This window comes from Nerophis lumbriciformis, linkage group LG25 (genome assembly GCF_033978685.3).
Source record: "Nerophis lumbriciformis linkage group LG25, RoL_Nlum_v2.1, whole genome shotgun sequence".
NCBI lineage: Eukaryota > Metazoa > Chordata > Actinopteri > Syngnathiformes > Syngnathidae > Nerophis > Nerophis lumbriciformis.
This window is the reverse complement of record NC_084572.2, coordinates 25,232,356-25,257,601: the sequence shown is the minus strand read 5'-3', so window position 1 is coordinate 25,257,601 and position 25,246 is coordinate 25,232,356. Positions and strand designations below refer to the sequence as shown.

Here is a 25,246-nt window from a genome sequence, read left to right as displayed (position 1 = left end):
GTACTACAATTTTGTGTATCGATACAATACCAAGTACTGTAGTGACAGGGCAGGCTGTATTGGTCATACCAATGTTCAAACTTAAAATCATTAAATGATTACATTTTTTGTCACAACTGTAATCTGACAAAACAAAAATGTTATATTATATATATACATATACATACATATATACATACATACATACATACATACGTATACATATATACAGAATATATACCTATACATTTATATATTTATACACATATATACATTTATATACAAATATATACATACATATATTTATATATATACCTACATATATGTATATATATATATATATACATCCACATATGTGTGTATATATACATACATATACATACGTATACATATATACAGTATATATACCTATACATTTATATATACATACACATATATACATTTATATACAAATATATACATATATGTGTATATATACACATATATACATACATATATTTATATATATACCTACATATATGTATATATATACACCTACATATATGTATATATACATAAATATGTGTATATATACATATATAGATACATACATATATATATACATATATATATATATATATATACTGTATATATATATATATATATATATACATACATATATGTATATATATAAATATAAATATATGTATATATATATACATATATATACATACACACACATATACTGTATATATAAATTGTCGCTTGATTTTATTACACAATTATTTATTGATTACATATTTTTTAATGTACACTGTAAAAAACCTGTACAATATTTTTACAGCATATAAATGGAAAAAGAGAAACAGTACCACTGCTTTTACTGTAATATCTACGATTGTTGTTTTTACGGTGTATTAAATGATACCACAGTTTTGGGGGGGTTTTACGTCAAAATTTCGGTTACTGATCTACCAGTTTTTTACCATTATTTTTACATTGCACAATTTGATGGATAACTTGCTTAAGCTGATATTTATTTATGTTGTTTTTTTAATTTGTGAAGGTATGATAGTATCATATTTGTTGCAATATTAGATAAAGTTGAAAAAATATAAAAATTGCATGCAGTACAAGTATTTGTTTGTCAAAATGGAAAGTTGAATACATTTAGTTAGAAAAGACTCATACTAATTTCAGGCTTTCGCAGGCCACATAAAAAGATGTGGCAGGCCAGATATGGCCCCCGTGCCTTACACGGTTTGTGTTAATATTTTACAGCAGCAGATGGTCCTCCTGAGCAACAAGCGACGTCAAATCAGATTCAGACAATATTTGCCCTCAAAATACGATCCTGGTACAATAATTTGACATTTCCAACGCTGAGGTACATGCTAATGACGTTAGCACCCAGTTGTAATAAAAAATGGTGGAGGGTGATAAATGAGACATCGGTTTGAATCCAATGTTTTAATCGTATCACTATACATATATACATACATATATTTATATATACAGGTATATACCTACTCCCAACCGCGCCACGTCAGCAACCTGAGGTTGTGTGACAAAGTAGTGTAAAGTTCTTACTTATATCTGTCAGTAAACTCGCCATGAAAGCGCTAAAACATACCGGCGTAGTGAGTTTACATTATTCACCTAAGGAACTTTAGTTATTAGAGTTCCAGTCGGACGTTTTTTTACGGGACACATTTCCGGTGTGGTTTTTTCCGGATGAGGGGGACGGCGTGGCGCAGTTGGGAGAGTGACCGTGCCAGGAACCTAAGGTTTCCTGGTTCAATCCCCACCTTCTACCAACCTAGTCACGTCCATTGTGTCCTTGATCAAGACACTTCAGTTTGTGAATGTGTGTGAATGGGTGAATGTGGAAATAGTGTCAAAGTACCTTGAAGGTAGAAAAGCGCTGTACAAGTATAACCCATTTTACCATTTTTTTTTTTTTACTACTATCCAACTAACTAATACTACTGCCTTGAGGCATCTTAACCAGACTTCCATCCGTCATCTTGTCTACGTTGAGCACAAAAATAGCGCAGTGCGACCAAACAAAGACAGTGAGTCACGACTTAAATAGCAGCACCTCCCTGGAGTGCGTAGTCATGGCGTGAGGGTCAGGAGGTTGCATTTCTTTTGAAGCGATAACAGCAGATTAAACGTTGAATTGACGATCCAGGCTGGCCCGATACATACGAAACTGGTTTGACAGGAAAGCTGGTGACTTATGTTAAGTTTATGAATCAACAGCCGACTGACAAGATCAACCGAGCCATCACGTTGATTTGTATTTCTTATCTTAAAAAGTCATCAAAGAATGATTATTCTTTCTATGATGATTTCAATCTACATTCAACACGCTTCCTTGTGTTGTAGATAATATGTATTGGAAATGCTTTGGTGTAAATTATGCATACGTTTTGCTTCACAGTTACAATTTCAACCCACTTTCTGAATATGTCTGCACACGATTTGTGTGCGGAGGCGTTCCCTATGGATTAAAAATAAAACCCTCTTCAAAAGTATGAGGACCCAGCTTTGAAAATGTGCACTGTCAAATATCTATCTCGAAGACGAACATCACCGCTATTTTTTAGTTACGGTCGAAAATAAAATTCATAAACAACATGTAAATTCGCTGGTCACAACATTAGCCGCACCAAAAAAGGCTGCATTTTCCAGCATTTATAGCCTCAAACTCGGGCTGGGCGATATGGCCTTTTTTTAATATCGCGATATTTTAAGGCCATATCGCGATACACGATATATATCTCGATATTTTGCCTTAGCCTTGAATGAACACTTGATGCATATAATCACAGCAGTATGATGATTCTATGTGTCTACATACATTCTTCTTCATACTGCATTAATATATGCTACTTTAAAACTTTCATGTAGAGAAGGAAATCACAACTAAAAAAATCACTATCTTATTCATACGGTGTTGATCTAGAAATGTTTGCCTCTGCATTTTGATGGTGTGGGTGTGTGGCACCGAACTGAGACGTTGACATGCAAAGTAAGCACTCTTCATTCTCTAGCAGGTGAGTTTTCAAATGATGCTACATATTAGCAGTAATGCTACTTTTTATATTAATGCTTGACAAATTAAGGTTGTCTGTTCGACAAAAAAACAGCTTTGTTTTATTAATCAACATTGCAACTTTTTCTAAATTACATTTAACCTTTAAGCTTCTTTTTTTTTCATTTTTGTTATGTTTTTGTTGTTTTAATAGTATTTTTCGAATGTGCCGTGGGCCTTTAAAACATTATCTGTGGGCCGCAAATGGCCTCCGGGGCACACTTTTGGCACCCCTGCTATAGATAATAAAAAATGTAATCTGATAAATTTATGGATAAAAAGCAGAGCCTGGCGACGCATGCGCGTTTATCATAACTCTCTTGCTCTCTCTGTCTCTGCCCCTCCCTCACGAATGCTGCTGCGCGCACAATTTGTTTTGTTTTTAACCCCTTCTTGACCCTGAACGTGCATTGAAAATACATGCAACCCTAACTCTCAAAATGCCGGACATTTGAGGCATTTAAAAAAACTCCGCCCGGACAGCCCCGCAAAAGAGGATATGTCCGGTGAAAAGAGGACGTATGATCAGTCTATCGTAGCCCGTTAGCTGCTAGCATGCCGTGTGTTGTGCCTCGGTGTGCATAGTTTACACAACGTGTGTTACGCTACTTAATATGTCCGTGTGGAAACTCGTTCGGTACACCTCCGAACCGAACTGACACCCCCGTACCGAAACGGTTCAATACAAATACACGTACCGTTACACCCCTAGATAATCGTGTATCCTAATATCCAACATTTGTAATTCGGAAAAGAGAAAAAATCCTCAAAAGGTCCACTTTAAAAATGGTGTGGTATTTGAGAATTTAGATATGATGTAATCTGCAAAAGAAAATATATTTTGAAAAGTGGACGGGTTAAAGATGTTCCACCCTTTGCGCATGGATGAATAACAGTGTTTTGTTATTTTTGTTTGTCTCAGGGCATTCAATCGATCGCAACTGGACTGTTTGGTTTGTCTTGGAAGACGTTTCTAAGACGTTATATAAACCCCAGTGTTTTGGCACCAGTCGCTAGGCGAGATCTGACCAATCTAATTCTATGAGCACGAACTAACGAAGACTACTCGTCTTCTTGAGACAAACCAAACAGTCCAGTTGCGATCGATTGAATGCCCTGAGATTACAACGACCTGGAAGAATGAGAACATTCAGACATATTTTGGTTTGCCTTATCCCGTTTTTTATATGACGCCAAGCGCAGAGGACAGGGTTATTGTCTTGATTGTTAGTTAGATGGGTGTACAAAAGTCTTGATAAAAATGTCTGCAGACAAATTGATTTGAACTTTTGCTATGTTTACGAACCAAAATAGACAATGATACGATCCCCGTCATCTTACTTTACTTTCTGTGAACTAGAAAGTGACTTTCTAGCTCGCATACAGACCATCAATCAGTTGGCTGATTGCTTCTCAATTTTTTTTTTTGTTACGCCCCCCCCAGGAAGAAGAAGACATTTTGCGCTGCCCCCAATCTCCACCAAGACTATAATATTGTTATGAGTACACCTTTGCACAACATTGTATCCTTATTAACATTAAAGAAAACAAAACATAAAAAAATATAGATCAACTTCCAACAGAAAATACTTTAATAACGTTGTTTTTTACTTTGTAACATTTTTTTTTTAAGTGCATCAATTTGCCTACAGTGTAAATTTTTTTATAGTTTCTTAAATTATAAATATGTTTGACTGATTTGAACCATTGGATACTGAAAAAAATACTTCAACTAAATAAATAATAACAAATTCAAATTGATCAGTACTATTGACAATATATAAAAAAAACTTTAACCAACAAAACAAAAAATAATTTGTGTTATTTATATATTTTTTTATATCAACAATTTGTGCTATTTACACTATATTGTCAAAAGTATTTGGCCATCCATCCAAATGATCAGAATCAGGTGTTCTAATCGCATGGCCCGGCCACAGGTGTATAAAATCAAGCACTTAGGCATGGAGACTGTTTCTACAAACATTTGTTATTTCCAGCATGGAACTGTCGTAGCATGCCACCTGTGCAACAAATCCAGTCGTGAAATTTCCTCCCTCATAAATATTCCAATGTCATTTGTCGACTTTTTTATAAGAAAATTTGTGGATGAACTTGACTGGCCTGCACAGAGTCCTGACTTGAACCCGATAGGACACCTTTGGGATGAATTAGAACGGAGACTGAGAGCCAGGCCTTCTCGACCAACATCAGTGTGTGACCTCACCAATGCGCTTTTAGAAGAATTGTGGAAAATTCCTATAAACACACTCCGCAACCTTGTGGACAGCCTTCCCGAAAGAGTTGAAGCTGTAATAGCTGCAAAAGGTGGACCGACATCATATTGAACGCTATGGGTTAGGAATAGGATGGCACTTCAAGTTCATATGTGAGTCAAGGCAGGTGGCCAAATACTTTTGGCAATATAATGTATCTATTGTTTTTTTTTATGAAAATGAGGAGGTCAGGATTAATGGCTACAATGAGCACGGTTTGTAGTGCACAGCTTTTCGAAACGGGTTTGAAGCATGATACTGAGTGATACTGATAAAGCATGTTACCCGGGGTCACGTGCACCCCGCCTGGCACTGCACTCAAGCGCCTTACAGTAAGGGTTTATAACGCCGTGTGTTGCATTGGAGTGCACTTACTGATCAATGCCGTTGGATATGTTTTTTTTTTTTAATTGTTGTCAACTGACTTTTTCTTTTTTAAGGGAAACTTTGGATACAACTGTACACCCTAATAGGTAAAAGAGATAATAAGGGAAGTGACTAAACTTATTTTACTGGCATGTGTGAGTGTGGACGTCACGCTGCTTTTTGTATTAACCACACCTGCAGTCGGACGTGAGGTAACTGTTGTGTCTCAACATCTGCGGTGTAATCACACTTCTCCCTCTTGTCTCAAAGTGGGATATGCCCCGACATGTTTGTCTCTGCTCGGCACGTCCACTCGCAGACATGTGACTGACTAATCCCTCAACGTGGATGACTGTGTCACATACACAAACTTGACCTCGCACACCCATGCCAGCCTCTGCTCACATGCTGACAGTCACATCAGCTGTTTCCGTAATCCTTTCGGACGGCTTTTTTGAACAAGTCAATCAGAGGAGCACGGCTTGACCTTGATGCAAAGATCCAATTCAAATTTATTTTCAGATACTAGATATTGTCCCCTCCCCAAATCGCGCTTCAAATTGTGCGCCTTCACGACATTGCAGATTTTTTTTTTAATGAAAACATATATTCTTAAACACATTGTACACATTTTTGGCCTAAAATGAGTGTTAAATTAAGTCGTATTTATGTTTTACATGTATTATAGTAGAGATGTCCGATAATATCGGACTGCCGATATTATTGGCCGATAAATGCTTTAAAATGTGATATCGGAAATTATCGGTATCGGTTTCAATAAGTAAAATGTATGACTTTTTAAAATGCCACTGTACGGAGTGGTACACGGACGTAGGGAGAAGTACAGAGCGCCAATAAACCTTGAAGGCACTGCCTTTGTGTGCCGGCCCAGTCACATAACATCTACGGCTTTTCACACACACAAGTGAATGCATGCATACTTGGTCAACAGCCATACAGGTCACACTGAGGGTGTCCGTATAAACAACTTTAACACTGTTACAAATATGCGCCACACTGTGAACTCACACCAAACAAGAATGACAGACACATTTCGGGAGAACATCCGCACCGTAACACAACATAAACACAACAGAACAAATACCCAGAACCCCTTGCAGCACTAACTCTTCCTGGGACGCTACAATATACACTCTCCGCTACCCCCTACCTCAACCCCGCCCCCCCAACCCCGCCCATCTCAACCTCCTCATGCTCTGTCAGGGAGAGCATAACCCAAATTCCAAGCTGCTGTTAAAAAAAAAATTATGCACTTTGTGACTTCAATAATAAATATGGCAGTGCCATGTTGGCATTTTTTTCCATAACTTGAGTTGATTTATTTTGGAAAACCTTGTTACATTGTTTAATGCATCCAGCGGGGCATCACAACAAAATTAGGCATAATAATGTGTTAATTCCACGACTGTATATATCGGTATCGGTTGATATCGGAATCGGTAATTAAGAGTTGGACAATATCGGAATATCGGATATCGGCAAAAAAGCCATTATCGGACATCTCTAATTCTTAAGCATATTGTACACATTTTTGGCCTAAAATGAGTGTTAAATTAAGTCGTATTAATGTTTTACTTGTATTATAGTGCAGTATTTGTCTTATTTTCTGCTGTTATGTTGTGGCGAACGATAAAGATGTTCACCAAGTGGCATTTCCGTTCCCGCAGTTAGGGTGAACAAAGCTAACAACAACGCGAAGGCTAGTCTCGGCGCTACTGTATCTTCACCGCCGCAATCCAACTTTTGGCAAAACAACTTTTTGATGCACTCCTGCCTCATCAATAACACATCTCCACTACCGTATTTTCCGCACTATAAGGCGCACCGGATTATAAGGCGCACCTTCAACGAATGGCCTATTTTAAAACTTTGTTCATTTATAAGGCGCACCGCATTATAAGGCGCATAGAATAGACGCTACAGTAGAGGCTGGGGTTACTTTATGCATCCCATAGTTGCGAGACCTGTTGTGGCTCAATATTGGTCCATATATAAGGCGCACCGGATTATAAGGCGCACTGTCAGCTTTTGAGAAAACTGGAGGTTTTTAGGTGCGCCTTATAGTGCGGAAAATACAGTACCGCATTTTTCGGAGTATAAGTCGCACCGGAGTATAAGTCGCACCTGCCGAAAATACATAATAAAAAAGGAAAAAAAACATATATAAGTCGCACTGGAGCCCGGCCAAACTATGAAAAAAACTGCGACTTATAGTCCGAAAAATACGGTACTTAATGCTAACAAGACTGCTATCAGTAGCTGTGCGGGCAAAGCTAAGTGGAGATGAATGACTGTATGTTGATGCACTTCATCTTCGACATCATGACATCGGTGAGTCTTTGGCGTGAACGATGTGGGACACACAAGGCTAACAACACGGAATGCTAACAACACGGACAATGTTCGTTCCTGCGACTGTCAAGTTGACCAACTTTTGACAGAACAACTAATGCTGTTGGTTTCAGCATATTGGAAACCAGTTCCAACTTGGAGGAATTACCCAGGATGTGACAAATTATTTCCATGTAGTGGCCGGGTGACAACCATCACAATGACGCTTGGGGTATTCTCCAGGCTACCAGTGAGTACTGTAATCTACAGTAGAACACACTCTACATTGGGTGTAAAGGTGACTATATGGGTGTTATTTATTTATTTATTTATTATCCCAGAGTCGGGACCCTGTGCATCGGTTGGGGACATCTCTGCGCTGCTGACCAGTCTTTGCTCGGGATGGTCTCCTGCTGGCCCCACTATGGACTGGACTCTCACTATTATGTTAGATCCACTATGGACTGGACTATCACTATTATGTTAGATCCACTATGGACTGGAATTTCACAATATTATGCAAGACCCACTCGACATCCATTGCATCCGGTCTCCCCTACAGGGGAGGGGGGTCACCCACATCTGCGGTCCTCTCCAAGGTTTCTCATAGTCATTCACATTGACATCCCACTGGGTTGTGAGTTTTTCCTTGCCCTTATGTGGGCTCTGAACCGAGAATGTCGTTGTGGCTTGTGCAGCCCTTTGAGACACTTGTGATTTAGGCTATATAAATAAACATTGATTGATTGGTTAAATTTCATATTTAGAAGGTTGCAAACAGATTTTTATGCTCCAGTAAATAATAGATTTATCAATAATAAGTATACTTTGCGGAAATGTATTTACCACGGTCAGGCATAGAACCAATTAGCCGCAATAAACGAGGAACCATTATATATTGAGTACAATTTTACTTGTAGAACGGTTTTGATTTAGCTCAGCTCTACTTGACTTTGTTGTAGTTAAATGTTGTTGTTTTTTTACTTCAAAACAGTACACCGATAAGAAACTGTCGGCCACCGTTAGGAGACAACAAATTACTCAGGAGGAGACCGAAGGCAGAAGGAATATTGACCTCCGCAGCAAAGTAGTGGCTGTGGAGTATAATATACTTCAGGTGTTACGCAGTGAAAAAGAGATATTAGTGTAATCAAAAGCAGATACTCGACTTTAACAAGCAGGGATGACCTTAACACGTTTAAGAAATAAACACCAACTTAGAGTGATGTCATGCTGGGAAAAGAGCGCAGTGGCCAGGTGTCTGTGGGCCTCTCAATTTAGAAAAAACGACTCCCAACTTTATTGTGAGCCAGATTAACACATTGCAGACAGGATTCCCTTACTTTCCATATAAGGAAGTGAAACGGAGACGAATCTGATCAGCATGGCAGCCTCTCTTTGAGAGCTTATCTTATTTATTTTTTTCCAGACACGAAAATGCAAGCGATTTAATCTACAGCCCTTTGAAGATGACCGCTGACGTCTACCTGTAGACAGGTCCTCTACTGGAGTATGTTAGGAACTCACAACTGCAAATATGAAAAGCAGAAATGCAGCCTTACCTGTGTTTCTCCAGCTCGTTGTGCGACGATCTGAAAGGCAACAGACAAAAAGACAGGAATGAGCAAAAGACGAACATGCAACTATCTGCCGCGGTCCATCCATCCATCTTCTATTGTGCTTTATCCTGCTGAGGGCTAGAGCCTATCCCAAAAGTAGACCCCACTTGGACAGGCTACCTGTCAAACCCAGGGGCCATTATCAACGGCTGACTGAACGGGACTCAGACCCATGCCAGCTATATGAAAGTCATCCATCTGTATGCCAACTACTAAACTATTTCACATGTTTGTTACCTCTGCACACAAAGTACTACGGAAGGAACCATTTATTTAAAAAAAATACAAACCATTGGGATGACCTGACACAGTTTGGAGATAATGTTTTTTTCTTTTTTGTGTGCACAAAAAAATCGATTCAAGTTCGAATCCCGATTCTAATTCATCCTAATTCTAAATTCATAAAAAAAATTCAAAAATCGATTAAAAAAAAAATTACAAACTTATTTTTTTTACAATTTCTTTTTTAATCAGAATCCTATGGAGCCCCTAAAGGGACATGGGGGAAATTTTTAGTTTTATAATTTTTTGTTTTTTCAAAACAATTTTAGACATGTATCTCGTGCGCATGAGAAACTTTTTATAATGTTATAAAAAATCTAAAAAAACATTTATAATTTTTCTTTTTCTTTTCTTTTAGACATGTATCTCATGCGCACGAGAAAGTTTCTCGTGCGCACAAGATACATGTCTAAAAATAAAATAAAAATAAAAATTATAAATATATATATATATTTTTTTTTTTTTAATTTTAGACATGTATCTCGTGCGCACGAGAAACTTTTTATAAAGTTATAAAAAATTTAAAAAAACATTTATAATTTTTATTTTTATTTTTTTTAGACATGTATCTCGTGCGAACGAGAAACTTTCTCGTACGCACGAGATACATGTCTAAAAAAAATAAATCAATTTAAAAAATTATAATTTTAATAATTTAAAATTATAATTAAACATTTTTTTTTTTTATAACTTTATAAAAAGTTTCTCGTGCGCACGAGATACACCGTAGAATCGTTTATACAGAAAAAAAAAAAACATTTTTAAGGCCATCTTCATGCAACCAGAAGGAGCTTTTCTAACAGGAAACCTGTTTAAAAAAAACTTTCATTATAATAATATACCGAATCATACATTGCGAAAATCGGTTTAAATCGAGAATCTTGTTGAATCAAGAATCAATTCTGAATGAAATCGTCACTCCAGGAATCGGAATCGGATCGGATCATTAGGTGCCCAAAGATTCACACTCCTAGTGCGTTATCAATCCGTTTGGAGATTAGGGCCCTATGATTTCCGTGTTGACGGAATGGCTGATGCCAATAAAAAAAAAAGGAATCTGCTGTTAAATGGGGAAAGTCGCGGAAATTTAAATAATGTGACTGAAATGTTATTGTGAGTTTGTCTGTGGGAAATCGCGTTTAGGGATGCAGACTCAAAGCGGCCACTTCAAACACAAATATGCGGAAAAAAAATACGAAATTCATATCTTACTCCGAAGAGCTGATCAGTTCCCAAATGACTTCTCCATGTCATGTGATAGTTTTGTTTTTGTTTTTCCAAATTTTATGACTACTTGTCCAAAAGCCGAATGAAAAGCACGGAAAACCACCTTGGTAATGCTAATGTTAGCTGATTGACACAACCCCCAAATCCAGGGATTGTAGCGATACATTAATATGCTTTGACTTGAAATACTGGGCAAAAGTGTCCAATAATGTATTGTATCAATAAATGTAAGACGTTTTGCATTTAAATTCAAGGGTCAGAGAGGTTTAGGAGCCATTTTTAAGTGTTATTTTAGAAGATATTTCTGCATTGAATAATGGGATATAGAGCTGGGCGATACATATAGAGTTTGTAAGATATAGCGATATATTTTCAAACAAGATATGAATTAGAAAAATATCGTAATATCGATATAATTTATTTTACGTTAAAATGAGAACATCCATGATTGGTTGTTTACTATGGTGAGTCACTATTGGTTGAGATTAGGCCAATCAGAGACAAGATAGGGCGGGTCATCGAACCAGGAAGGGAAATCACAACAGATATCACAAATGACGAAGAGAGAGTCGTAGGAGAGAAGGGCGATTTATATATTAAAAAAAATAGTGGAAGATGGCAGAGGGATTCTCTTCTTTAGATGTTTCTTTTAGCGACGTAGGCTACATTTGGACAAATGTATGCGTCTGGATAAAACATTCATTTGAGTTGTTTACCATGTAAGCCCAAGTCAAAACTGTTCTACAGTTGCATATTTCGCACGAGAAATGCCGCCAAAAATGTATTATTTGCACAGCTATGTTATTTATTTTACGTAGAAAGAATAGTTTTCTATTTCATTTATGTTAGGTAATTCTGTGCTACTTAAACCGTTTATTTTCTGTGCTGTTAATACTCATCTTGACTAACTGGGTTAATAAAAGTGCCACTGACTGTTTACAGTACAGTTGTCATTCACTTCAATTTCAGTGAATATTGCTCAAAAATGAATGTCTTTATATGTATACTTTCGAAATACACTATATTGCCAAAAGTATTTGGCCACCCATACAAATGATGAGAATCAGGTGTCCTAATCCCTTGGCCCGGCAAGGTATAAAATCAAGCACTTAGGCATGGAGACTGTTTCTACAAACATTTGTGAAAGAATGGGCCGCTCTCAGGAGCTCAGTGATTTCCAGCGTGGAACTGTCATAGGATGCCACCTGTGCAACAAATCCAGTCGTGAAATGTCCTCACTCTAAACATTCCAAAGTCAACAGTTGGCTTTATTGTAAGAAAATGGAAGAGTTTGGTGGAGGAGGAATTATGGTGCGGGGTTGTTTTTCAGGAGTTGGGCTTTGCCCCTTAGTTCCAGTGAAAGGAACTTTGAATGCTCCAGGATACCAAAACATTTTGGACAATTCCATGCTCCCAACTTTGTGGGAACAGTTTGGAGCGGGCCCCTTCCTCTTCCAACATGACTGTGCACCAGTTCACAAAGCAAGGTCCATCAAGACATGGATGACAGAGTCTGGTGTGGATGAACTTGACTCGCCTGCACAGAGTCCTGACCTCAACCCAATAAATTAGAACGGAGACTGAGAGCCAGGCCTTCTCGACCAACATCAGTGTGTGACCTCACCAATGCGCTTTTGGAAGAATGGTGGAAAATTCCTATAAACACACTCCGCAACCTTGTGGACAGCCTTCCCAGAAGAGTTGAAGCTGTAATAGCTGCAAAAGGTGGACCCACATCATATCAGTGGCCTAGTGGTTAGAGTGTTCGCCCTGAGATCAGTAGGTTGTGAGTTCAAACCCCGGCCGAGTCATACCAAAAACTATACAAATGGGACCCATTACCTCCCTGCTTGGGACTCAGCATCAAGGGTTGGAATTGGGGGTTAAATCATCAAAAATTATTCCCGGGCACGGCCACCGCTGCTGCTCACTGCTCCACTCACCTCCCAGGGGGTGATCAAGGGTGATGGGTCAAATGCAGAGAATAATTTCGCCACACCGAGTGTGTGTGTGACAATAATAGGTACTTTAACTTTTTAACTTAATATTGAACCCTATGGGTTAGTAATGGGATGGCACTTCAAGTTCATATGTGAGTCAAGGCAGGTGGCCAAATACTTTTGGCAATATAGTGTCTATATCGAATATCGGGTTTAAGTCAAAATATATCGAGATATACTTTTTCGTCCATATCGCCCAGCCCTAATGGGATATATGGTATTCTTGGGTGTTAAGAAGGACAACAATGTACACCGAACTGAAAACCGTGTCACAAAACCGTAATAAGTTCCGAACTGTGGATTTTGTGAACCGTTCCATCTCTCGAGAGTCCTGTTTTAGAATAACTCGCATTCTTTCATCCTTGAAACGTTCCTAATTTGTAATGCCCGGGATTGAAGATTGGTAAAGATACTAATGTGGCCGCATTGTAGTACGCAGAGAACAGGTCGTAGGTCATTCTGATTGACATACGTGGCACACAAGTGAGTGATTGCCGGTCGTTAGTATTTAAGTGAGGGCAAACCGGAAGGTGCCCAACACCGTGCCTTCCACACACAAACAAGCAACATGCACTCACTGCTGTCATTGCCCACACGCTGACCGAGCAGCAGTGTGGATAACACCCCCCCCCCCCACCCACACACTCAGACGTCTGGAGGCCTCCATTGCTGCAGAATTCCACAGCCTGTGGGCTATTCTGAGGAGCGAGCATCCCCCACCGCCCGCCCCGGTTACGATATGCAGGGACGGGGAACAGCGGGCCGTGTTGTCGACGAGGCCGTCATGGATACCACAACAATAAAAACAAAAACAGGGACGACAAAAGTGTGAAGCGGCGGGGGCGTGAGTGGGTGGCAGACGCACAACAAGCCCTTTCATATTTTGCGGGCCGGGTTGGGAGCCCTTGTGCTGGCGAAGCAGCGGTTCCCACAGCTGTGTCGGCGACTGCAAGGCATCTGAGTGGGCACCACGGGATGCGACTGGCGGTATAGAAAATGTGCTGTCTGTGTAAAACCATTTATGTGACAGTGACCAAGTAAAAAGTGCTTATAAAAAGTGGAGGCAATGGTTGTCATGGCGATCCCTGTTAGCACAGGCCCGCAAAAACGACTAACAATGGGGCCACTAGACGGCAATAGTGCTCACTGACAGTACATATGATATCATACATCAAATATGTGCATAGAGCTTTTGTAAGTAAAAACATTTTGCAGCACGCAGTAGGAGTGTAGTATCTCTGTGGTCCACCACTGTTGTGTTGGTTGTGACGTACTCCTGGACTTAACACTGAACACATCCTCCATATTTAAAGTACCAGAAGAGTGGGAAAACAGGTTATGCTTAATTGTGTTTCATTGTATCCTTTTAAGCAGGGGTCCCCAACCTTTCTGGACCAGGGACCGGCTTAATAGAGGCATTATTTTCACAGACCGGCCTTCCATGTGTTGCAGACAAATATAGCAAATAAGTGCATGAAAAATGAATTCATGAAAAAACTCACCATAACATTGAATTAGTCGGAGCCCCAGGCCTTTTCCTTTTGCAAAAAAAACTCTCCTTAGACTTTTGTTTTTTACTCATTTTTGCAAGTGGTAGGCTTTTTTTGGCTTTAGTATCTGATGGGTTATAGGTGATCGATCACATTCAAGGACAAGAGCATGGATATATAAGAAAGCGAGGAATACTTTCCATTAGTTCCAATAGATTTCTGAGGATTTTCTATTTCCATTGTAAAAGTTATGTATTCATATTTTGTGCAATATTTCATACGAAGATACACTAATGTTAGCTTTTTTTTAGAGATGTCCGATAATATCGGCCTGCCGATACTATCGGCCGATAAATGCTTTAAAATGTAATATCGGAAATTATCGTTATCGATTTCAAAAAGTAAAAATTAATGACTTTTTAAAACGCCGCTGTACGGAGCGGTACATATCCGGTAAAACACAGACGTAGGGCATACTTGCCAACCCTCCCGATTTTCCCGGGACACTCCCGAATTTCAGTGCCCCTCCCGAAAATCTCCCGGGGCAACCATTCTCCCGAATTTCTCCCGATTTCCACCCAGACAACAATATTGGGGGCGTGCCTTAAAGGCACTGCCTTTAGCCTCCTCTACAACCTGTCGTCACGTCCCATTCACATAATATATGCGGCTTTTACACACACATAAGTGAATGCAAGGCATTATTGATCAACAGCCATACAGGTCACACTGAGGGTGGCCGTATAAACAACTTTAACACTGTTACAAATATGCGCCACACTGTGAACCCACACCAAACAAGAATGACAAACACATTTCGGGAGAACATCCGCACCGTAACACAACATAAACACAACAGAACAAATACCCAGAACCCCTTGCAGCACTAACTCCTCCGGGACGCTACAATATACACCCCCGCTACCACCAACACACCCCCCCCCCCCCAACCCCGCTCACCTCAACCACCCCATCTCCCGAATTCGGAGGTTTCAAGGTTGGCAAGTATGCTCTAGTATACTCTGGACTGAAGCTGTGTGCCTTCATTGTTTTTGTAGCTGTTGTTTTGAGGCATTTTTAAAAAAAATAAAAAAAATAATGCACTTTGTGAAAGTCAAAGTATAGTATTTCCCATAGTTGTAGTGGGTATCAGGATTATCTCAGGGAGAGCATGTCCCGAATTCCAAGCTGTTTTGAGGCATGTTAAAAAAAATAATGCACTTTGTGACTTCAATAATAAATATGGCAGTGCCATGTTGGCACTTTTTTCCATAACTGGATTTGAAGTTGTTCTCATATTTTGGAAAACCTTGTTTTTGATTGATTGATTGAAACTTGTATTAGTAGATTGCACAGTACAGTACATATTCCGTACAATTGACCACTAAATGGTAACACCCCAATAAGTTTTTCAACTTGTTTAAGTCGGGGTCCACGTTAATCAATTCATGGTAAAGTTACATTATTTAATGCATCCAGCGGGGAATCACAACAAAATTAGACATAATAATGTGTTAATTCCACGACTGTATATATCGGTATCGGTTGATATCGGAAACGGTAATTAAGAGTTGGACAATATCGGAATATCGGCAAAAAAGCCATTATCGGACATCTCTACTTTTTTTGGTACAATTTCCCATGTGTTAATACATCTGTTATTGCTAACTGCCTGTGTAATAGGACTATGTGCAATAATACCAGCACTTTAACTTACTAAGCCAAAGGAGATGTGTATTTTCATCCTTCAGCACCATTATTATATGCAACAATTTAGCACTTCTCCATGAACTACTATGGTCACTTAGTTCCTGATCTGCCCTGATCTTAGGTCATCAACCTGCCACGGACTGTAACAAATATAATAAATGGCGACATTCTATCAGGAGTTTTATAATACATCTATGAACAAGCTTACTGGTGTGTCTGGTGGGACTGATGAAAGTTAAGTAGGGGAAAATGCGGTCGGTTATAAATAATTTAATGTCTCTGTGCGGCTCGGTAGCAAATGCGTCACGGACCGGTACCGGTCTCCGGACGGGTGGTTGGGGACCACTGCTTTAAAGCATATCCAATTGTGTTTACAATCCGCAAAGTATGTGACAATACCGTCTAAACATCACAAAATGGCACAAATTCAGTTGTCCATTTTGAAAATTTCTGTAGATTCGGGGTCAGATGACGTCGCTGGAGGAACGCTTCAGCACTCTGACCATGTCATCAGATCAGTCATACTTCAAATTCGCAAACATTGGTAAGAGATGTGCTGTTTATCACTCACAGTCCTTATGTAAGACAAGCACACATATGCTTGGCTTTTCTAATGCATTCAAAATTGTAAATAATTAGCTAATAATTGAGTCAACAGATGGAGGGTCCTCTATCGCGCTCGTTATACTCTCAGAAAAACATGCAGAAAGCGCCAACAATACTCGATTCACATGTCCTGACCGGAAAATGAACCAAATATGAGTGATATTGTTATTATAATCGCCAACGCAGACAGGCTTTTTTAGCAGTGCATTGATAGCAGTGAGCTAATGCTAGCTTACGCTGCTATTGTTGACACACTAAGCCGACGGCTGCTTCTGCTTCGTCTCAAACTTGGTAAAAGTTAATTCTAGATTACAATTCATGCATCTCTCATCTGGTAGTAGATACAGGTGGCCTTGGACCGAGAGACTGGTCGTCGTTGACATCCCCCAAGACGCCAAAAAAGACACAATCTTTCTTGAGGCTTGTGATTGATTCTTCATCTAAACGGGATTACCTGAGCGTCCCGTCCTTCGGCATCCCAGCGAGAGTGGAAAATGTACAGTAAGGGTTTATTTAATTATGCTTTATTATGGTTAATTTTTATGTTTAGCACCTAGCAATGTTGCTGACGCTAGTGTAGTGTTTCAATAAAGCTGCATCCGTTTAGCGATCAACTTCTGAAACTTATTGGTCATCCTCTTTGTGTTCGGGCTCAAAAATATAAGGTTCTGGATCATAATTTTTCCCCAAAAAATCGTTGTTGGCTCTCACAAAGTCGACTTGATTAGCATTGTTGTTAACGGGGAAGGAATATATATATATATATATATATATATATATATATATATATATATATATATATATATATATATATATAGTACATATATTAGGGAGACAAACTACATTTCTATAATTTCCAGTATTTTATTGGAAAAAAAAACAGCATACTGGCACCATACTTATTTTGATTATTGTTTCTCAGCTGTTTGTACATGTTGCAGTTTATAAATAATTTAAATTAAAAAATTAAAAATAATTGCCTCTGCGCATGCGCATAGCATAGATCCAACGAATCGATGACTAAATTAATCGCCAACTATTTTTATAATCGATTTTAATCGATTAGTTGTTGCAGCCCTAATATATATATATATATATATATATATATATATATATATATATATATATATATATATATATATATATATATATATATACATATATATATATATATGCGTGTGTGTGTATAATAGCTTTAATATAGAGGCAACTTGTTTTTCCATTAGTCTGTTACTCTAAGGTAGACTGTATTAAAGGTTTACATAGAATTGCCATTTTGTACAAAACAAATTATTGCACCTTATCAACTAAGAACTTAAAGAAACAGCAACACTCTTTTGAGTGTGGCAATTTTTGGGAAATTCCTCACTCCGTCGTGATACGTTGACAGTTAGAGAGAAAAAAAAACAAGTGAGGGAAAAGCAGGTCTGGTGCAAGAAGCCGAGTGGGCTGGTGTTTGTCACATGTGTGTACTGTAGGTGTCTGTTTCAGCCGCCACACCCACCTGCAACATCGCCATGCACACCCCTCACTCATACACGCACACACACACACGATTGTGTTATGCTGTCAGACAATACCAGAGGAATGTGGAAGAGCATAGAGAGTAAGGCAATGCCAGTTGATCCAACTGTACAAAAGTATGCACCTCAAAGTGAAACAGTGAATCTGTAGCAGTGATACCACCATGTGACACGTGATCAGTAATATTAATAACCATTCAAAGGTGATAAACTATTATGCATAATGGCAATATAAAATAAATATTTATTTATATAATAAATAAATAAATAAACATTAAAAATTAACAACATTTAGGAATAGTTTATTGTAAGTACAACAGTGGTGATGATAGTAACACAATAATAATAATAATAATAATAACAGTAATAAATATAAAATAATATATTTGCATAAAAAGGTCTGTTTTACAATATATTATTTTTTATAATAATTTGATTAATTTATTATTCATGATAATAAAAATATAAAACATATAAAAAAGCTTTATTTTACATAAAATACATACTTCCAAAATAAATGAATAAATACTGAAAACTAACAATATTTTAGAATAATTTATGGTAAATATAATAACAATAGCGATGATGGTAATGATGATGGTAACAAACAATAATAAGAAGAAGAAATACATAATAATATAGCTGCATAAAACGTTTTACAGGGTATTCATTTATTTTGTTTTAACAAATTAATAATATTACTAACAATTATCATAATACAATATTAAAGTATGCCTAATAATGACAATAAAATAAAGCAATTAATATAAAAATATATAATAAGATACATATTTCAATAATAAATAAGTAAATATTAAAAAATATATAATAAATAATAGTTTATATAAGTATAATAATGTAACAAAAATAAAATTAACAATACCACTCATAATAACTATATAATAATATAACTTCAAAATAAAAAGATCTGTTTTACAGTGTATTCATTCATTTCATCTTAACAATATTAATAATAATAATACTTTATATCTGCATAATAAAAAAGGTCTGTTTGACAGTGTATCTATTCAATTCAGTTTACATGCAACACATCATCTAAGCCCTACTTTAAGCTTACATCTGCACACTAATATTCAACCTAGTTACATTTATTCAAGTCAGGCCCCCGATGCGTCATTACATCTGCCAGTATGGCATATTCTACGGACGCGGTTTGTCCGTTTCAAACATGTTTGACAAGTTCCACCAAGAAACATCACATGCTCACAATTTTAAAACCATCAAAAAGGTGTAGGAAGAAGTAGCAACTCTTGTCCGTGTCTCCGCAATTAACAGTAAACAAAGTGTGTTTACTTTCCGTGTTTGAATGTGACTATTTTTTAATCGGGAGAAGATTTGACGGATTACTTTTTTTTTTTTGTAACTAATTAGAAAAAGTGGTGCAGTCCCAAACAAATACTAACTTTGTGTTAGGGTTGTACGGTATACCGGTATTAGTATAGTACGGCGATACTAATGAATCATTTTCGATACTATACTGCCTCTGAAAAGTATTGGTCCCCCACGCCCTCATCGACGTCACGTCGTGTCATTGCTGGTTTACGAGCAGAGGAGCATGTTTGGCAGCGCACAATCACGGAGTACTTACAAGCAGACACAGTGTGTAGACAGAAAAGGGAGAACGGATGCATTTTGGCTTAAAAACTAATGATAAAGGTGAAGATATAACACTGAAACGCCCTCAGGAAGAGGTGCTCTAAGACATGGCTAGCAACTTTAGTCCAGCCGCTGTTTTAGCTACTTCTAAATCACTAATCCTCGCCTCCATGGCGACAAATAAAGTAAGTTTCTTACAAGTATCATCCCTGCAGGACAAGGAATAGCTAAACATGCTTCACTACACACCGTAGCTCACCGGCGTTAAAATGTAAACAATTGGTGAATCTACACCTGACATCCACTGTAATGATACCAAGTACAGGAGCGATACTACTATGATTACGTCGCTATTTTTTGGCATCACAACATCTTCTTTAGTTTAAAAAAAATGTAAATTCTGTTTATAAACTCAGGAAATATGTCCCTGGACACATGAGGACTTTGAATATGACCAATGTATGATCCTGTAACGACTTGGTATCGATACCTAAATTTGTGGTATCATCCAAAACTAATGTAAAGTATCCAAACAACAGAAGCATGAGTGATTATTACATTTTAACAGAAGTGTACCGTATTTTCCGCACTATAAGGCGCACCTAAAAACCTCCAATTTTGTCAAAAGCTGACAGTGCGCCTTATAATCCGGTGCGCCTTATATATGGACCAATATTGAGCCACAACAAACCTAAACTTCATTTTCATAAAGTTTAGGTCTCGCAACTACGGTAAGCAGCCGCCAACTTCTTTGTCCCCCGTAGAAGAAGAAGCGCTTCTTCTTCTACGGTAAGCAGCACGCGGTGCATGCTGGGATATATGACTGTGCGAGGCGTGCCGTTTTGATTTCCATTTGTTTGTTTATGTAAAGACCCCAAATGGCTCCTATTAAGAGACACGCTTATGACGCAGAGTTTAAACTTAAGACGATCAGTCACGCAGTAGAACATGGGAATAGAGCAGCAGCGACACTGACTCGATTAATGACGACTTCGACGAGACGGATGCCGTATCCGCCCAACTGTTTAATTCGGACACTGAAGAAGAAGAATTTGAGGGATTCGTGGGTGAGGAATAACTTCAGAAAGTGAGCTTTACATGTTTATTTTGTGTGTTGCGTTGTGTGACATTAACGTTTGAGCAACGTTGAGTTATTGATATATTGTTATCGCTCTGCACTATTTCGAGTGTAAATATATTGTGATTGCACTAACGTTTGATTGACCGTAACAGTATCACTGTTTTTTACGTGTTCATTGAATCAGGGAAAAGTTCCCCTCCACTATGTGATATAAATGTTGCACTACATGTTATACCTTGCTGTTGTTAAAAGATCAACAAAACTGACTTTACCTCGGGGGGAAATAATAAAACAGCTGTTTATTCATTTTGGGAGTGAACGGAGTTGTCAGAACGCTGGTTTGTAATCTATTAATAAAGTTTGACTGACCTATCTGACTGTTTTGTTGACATTCCCTTCAGCGCAGCTCCATCTGATGGATGCATAGGTGCGCCTTATAATCCGGTGCGCCTTATATATGAACAAAGTTTTGAAATATGCCATTCATTGAAGGTGCGCCTTATAATCTTATAGTGCGGAAAATACGGTAGATAGAACATGTTAAAGGGGAACATTATCACCAGACCTAAGTAAGCGTCAATATATACCTTGATGTTGCAGAAAAAAGACCATATATTTTTTTAACCGATTTCCAAACTCTAAATGGGTGAATTTTGGCGAATTAAACGCCTTTCTATTATTCGCTCTCGGAGCGATGACGTCACGTTGTGACGTCACATCGGGAAGCAATCCGCCATTTTCTCAAACACATTACAAACACCGAGTCAAATCAGCTCTGTTATTTTCCGTTTTTCGACTGTTTTCCGTACCTTGGAGACATCATGCCTCGTCGGTGTGTTGTCGGGGGGTGTAACAACACGAACAGGGATGGATTCAAGTTGCACCAGTGGCCCAAAGATGCAAAAGTGGCAAGAAATTGGACGTTTGTTCCGCACACTTTACCGACGAAAGCTATGCTACGACAGAGATGGCAAGAATGTGTGTATATCCTGCGACACTCAAAGCAGATGCATTTCCAACTGGACTGGACAGATCAGCTTTCAGGAAAAGAGAGCGGATGAGGGTATGTCTATAGAATATATTAATTGATGAAAACTGGGCTGTCTGCACTCTCAAAGTGCATGTTGTTGCCAAATGTATTTCATATGCTGTGAACCTAGTTCATAGTTGTTAGTTTCCTTTAATGCCATACAAACACATACCAATCGTTGGTTAGAAGGCGATCGCCGAATTCGTCCTCGCTTTCTCTCGTGTCGCTGGCTGTCGTGTCGTTTTCGTCGGTTTCGCTTGTATACGGTTCAAACCGATATGGCTCAATAGCTTCAGTTTCTTCTTCAATTTCGTTTTCGCTACCTGCCTCCACACTACAACCATCCGTTTCAATACATGCGTAATCTGTTGAATCGCTTAAGCCGCTGAAATCCGAGTCTGAATCTGAGCTAATGTCGCTATACCTTGCTGTTCTTTGCGCCGTGTTTGTTTGTATTGGCATCACTGTGTGACATCACAGGAAAATGGACGGGTATATATAATGATGGTTAAAAAAGCTTTTTTTAGGGATATTGCGTGATGGGTAAAATTTTGAAAAAAACTTCGAAAAATAAAATAAGCCAATGGGAACTGATTTTTAATGGTTTTAACCCTTCTGAAATTGTGATAATGTTCCCCTTTAAAAGAGAAAGTAAGCAGATATTACCAGTAAATGAACAAGTAGATTAATAATTCCTTTTCTACCACTTGTCCTTAATCGTTTGACAAAATAATAGAATGATAAATGACAATATGTTACTGCATACGTCAGCAGACTAATTAGGAGCCTTTGTTGGTTTACTTACCACTTAAAAGACACGTTATCTAGTATGTTTACTATTTTATTTAAGGACAAACTTGCAATAAGAAACATATGTTTAATGTACCCTAAGATTTTTTTGGTTAAAATAAAGCCAATAATGCAATTTTTTGTGGTCCCCTTTATTTAGAAAAGTATCGAAAAGTACCGGTAAATATTGGTATCGGGACAACACTACTTTGTGTGTGGAACACGAGAGTGGGTCAATGTGCCTTGCCAACCAGGTGTACATATATCGAGGATGCACACATACAGTAGGGAAGCACACGAATGGGGTGGATGCATGTATGATTGCAGAAATGAAAGGACTGTGCGTGGGTAGAACTAAGGTGTGTGCGTGTGTGTGTGAAAAGAGAGAGGGAGTATGTGTGTGTGAGAGAGAAGTAGAGTTTGACAGTGTACGCGTGGCAGTGTTTATTAGAAACCAAAACACAAGTGAGAGCCCAACCCAGCCCAGGCAGCAGAAAGATGGCAGTGTGCAGGAAAACAACAACTCCTCCCCTCACTCACTCATGGACCACTCACACTAACATGCAAAGGAGCACACACACACACACACACACACACACACACACATACACACACATAGAGAGGGAGAAAAGGAGCAGGTAGATTTACCTATTGTTCTGACTTTTTCTGTTAATTGGCGATGCTTTTGTCTTCTTCCTGGAGAAGTCGCTACTGTAGGGTAAAACCGAGGCATAACCGTGCTCTGCCTCTATGGAAACAGAAGAAAAAAAGACACATGCATTTTCAGCAAAGTGGATGCAAAGTCAATAATAAATAGACCATGAGCTGTCGTTGCAGCCCATAAACACGAATGCAATGTGCATGATATCCACAGTGGCGCACCGATGCAAAAACATTCGGTCATGGTTAAGAAGATGCTTATTCATGTAAAAACATAAGCGACCATATTTTTTGCTCCACGTTCCATTGTTCACACACAGTGACATCATACCTGCGCCACATAACTGTCGAGTCAAACTTCATTTTTTTTTTTTAATAACAAGCGAGCACTTCGTCTGAGTTATAACCTAATCGTTGTCGTGTTGTCAATTTAGCTAAAAAAAATACCTCTGTCTCTTCTCTCCAAGTACTCTGCAGCCTCCAGCAGAATTAAAAGCGAATTAAGTTCCATCTTGTTTTGTCTTTAAAAAAAAAAAAAAAAAAAAAAGGAGACAGTATGTTCACAGGTTTACTTAAACTGTTGGAAATGTTGAATTGAATTTAAAGGAAAAAAAGGTTTCAGTCCCGGTGGTTTAATCAGTTCTGACTCTTGGCGACTCCAAACTACAGTAGCAACAACATTCAGAGCCTAACTAAAAGTCGGCGAAGTGAGTGATGGCTGCCTTGTCCAATAGAGAGAAGGAAGAGGCGGGCGTTTCGTGTACATGTGAACCAATGAGCGGGCAAAGGTATATTAGCCGGGGATTTGATTGGCTCAGCGGTGTTAAAGTAATCCGGGACATACCCTAGCAACAGCCCGCCTTTTCCCTCATGCTTGGTATGACGTGAGGAAAAGCGACTGGTGATTGGCTACCAGCGAGAGTGGGCGCGTCTCACAGCTGAAACTCGGCTCTGTTGTTTTGGTTACCAAACTTCTCAAGAGTGCATGTCTGACTTCAGACCGGAAGTGAAGTGTTTGTAGCGAGGCTGAACGTTGCAGAGAATGTTTTTTTTTTTAATGCAACTTATTATGAATGCTTTGGAGAAGACCCAACTGGAAATTGCTCATGAGTTCTGCGGACTGTATTTTAAAAGATGAATTGTTATTTGCAGGGGGAGTACAATAAAAAATGGGAAGGCACACAATAGCACACATATGTTTTTAATTCAAAGTAGGCCTATCTGTCTTTTTCCTCCTGGTTATAGCAGGATGCTGTTTAATTGCATTATTTGTAGAGCCTTACAGATATTATAATGTTATTTTTATTGTATTTGTATTGCGAGTATACAGTAATTATTATAGTAATAGACATGTTATCACTGCATCACTACTATTTCATTGGTTAAGAACTTTTTTTTATTATTTTTTATTATGTTAAACTTTGTTGAACTACGGTCTGACCAGCATTGGGTTTATATAATGAGCTATTCAAATAGGACAGTGGTTCCGGAACTTTTTTCACCAAGTACCACCTTAGAAAAAACTCGGCTCTCCAAGTACCACCATCATTATTTACAATA

At 38.4% G+C, this 25,246-nt stretch overlaps 1 protein-coding gene across 1 annotated transcript in view; it reads right to left on the bottom strand.

The window, feature by feature from the left end:
• The window catches only part of mxd4 (MAX dimerization protein 4), a 68,277-nt gene extending 43,918 nt beyond the window's left edge, over positions 1 to 24,359 (bottom strand). Inside the window, exons 1-3 of the mRNA XM_061984048.1 lie at positions 24,134 to 24,359; positions 23,675 to 23,774; positions 9,615 to 9,644 (exon numbers count right to left, since the gene is read on the bottom strand). Coding sequence (XP_061840032.1) covers positions 9,615 to 9,644; positions 23,675 to 23,774; positions 24,134 to 24,197 — 194 coding nt within the window. The 5' untranslated portion in view covers positions 24,198 to 24,359. The remainder of the gene's footprint in view (positions 1 to 9,614; positions 9,645 to 23,674; positions 23,775 to 24,133) is intronic.
• Positions 24,360 to 25,246: the final 887 nt, after the last annotated feature.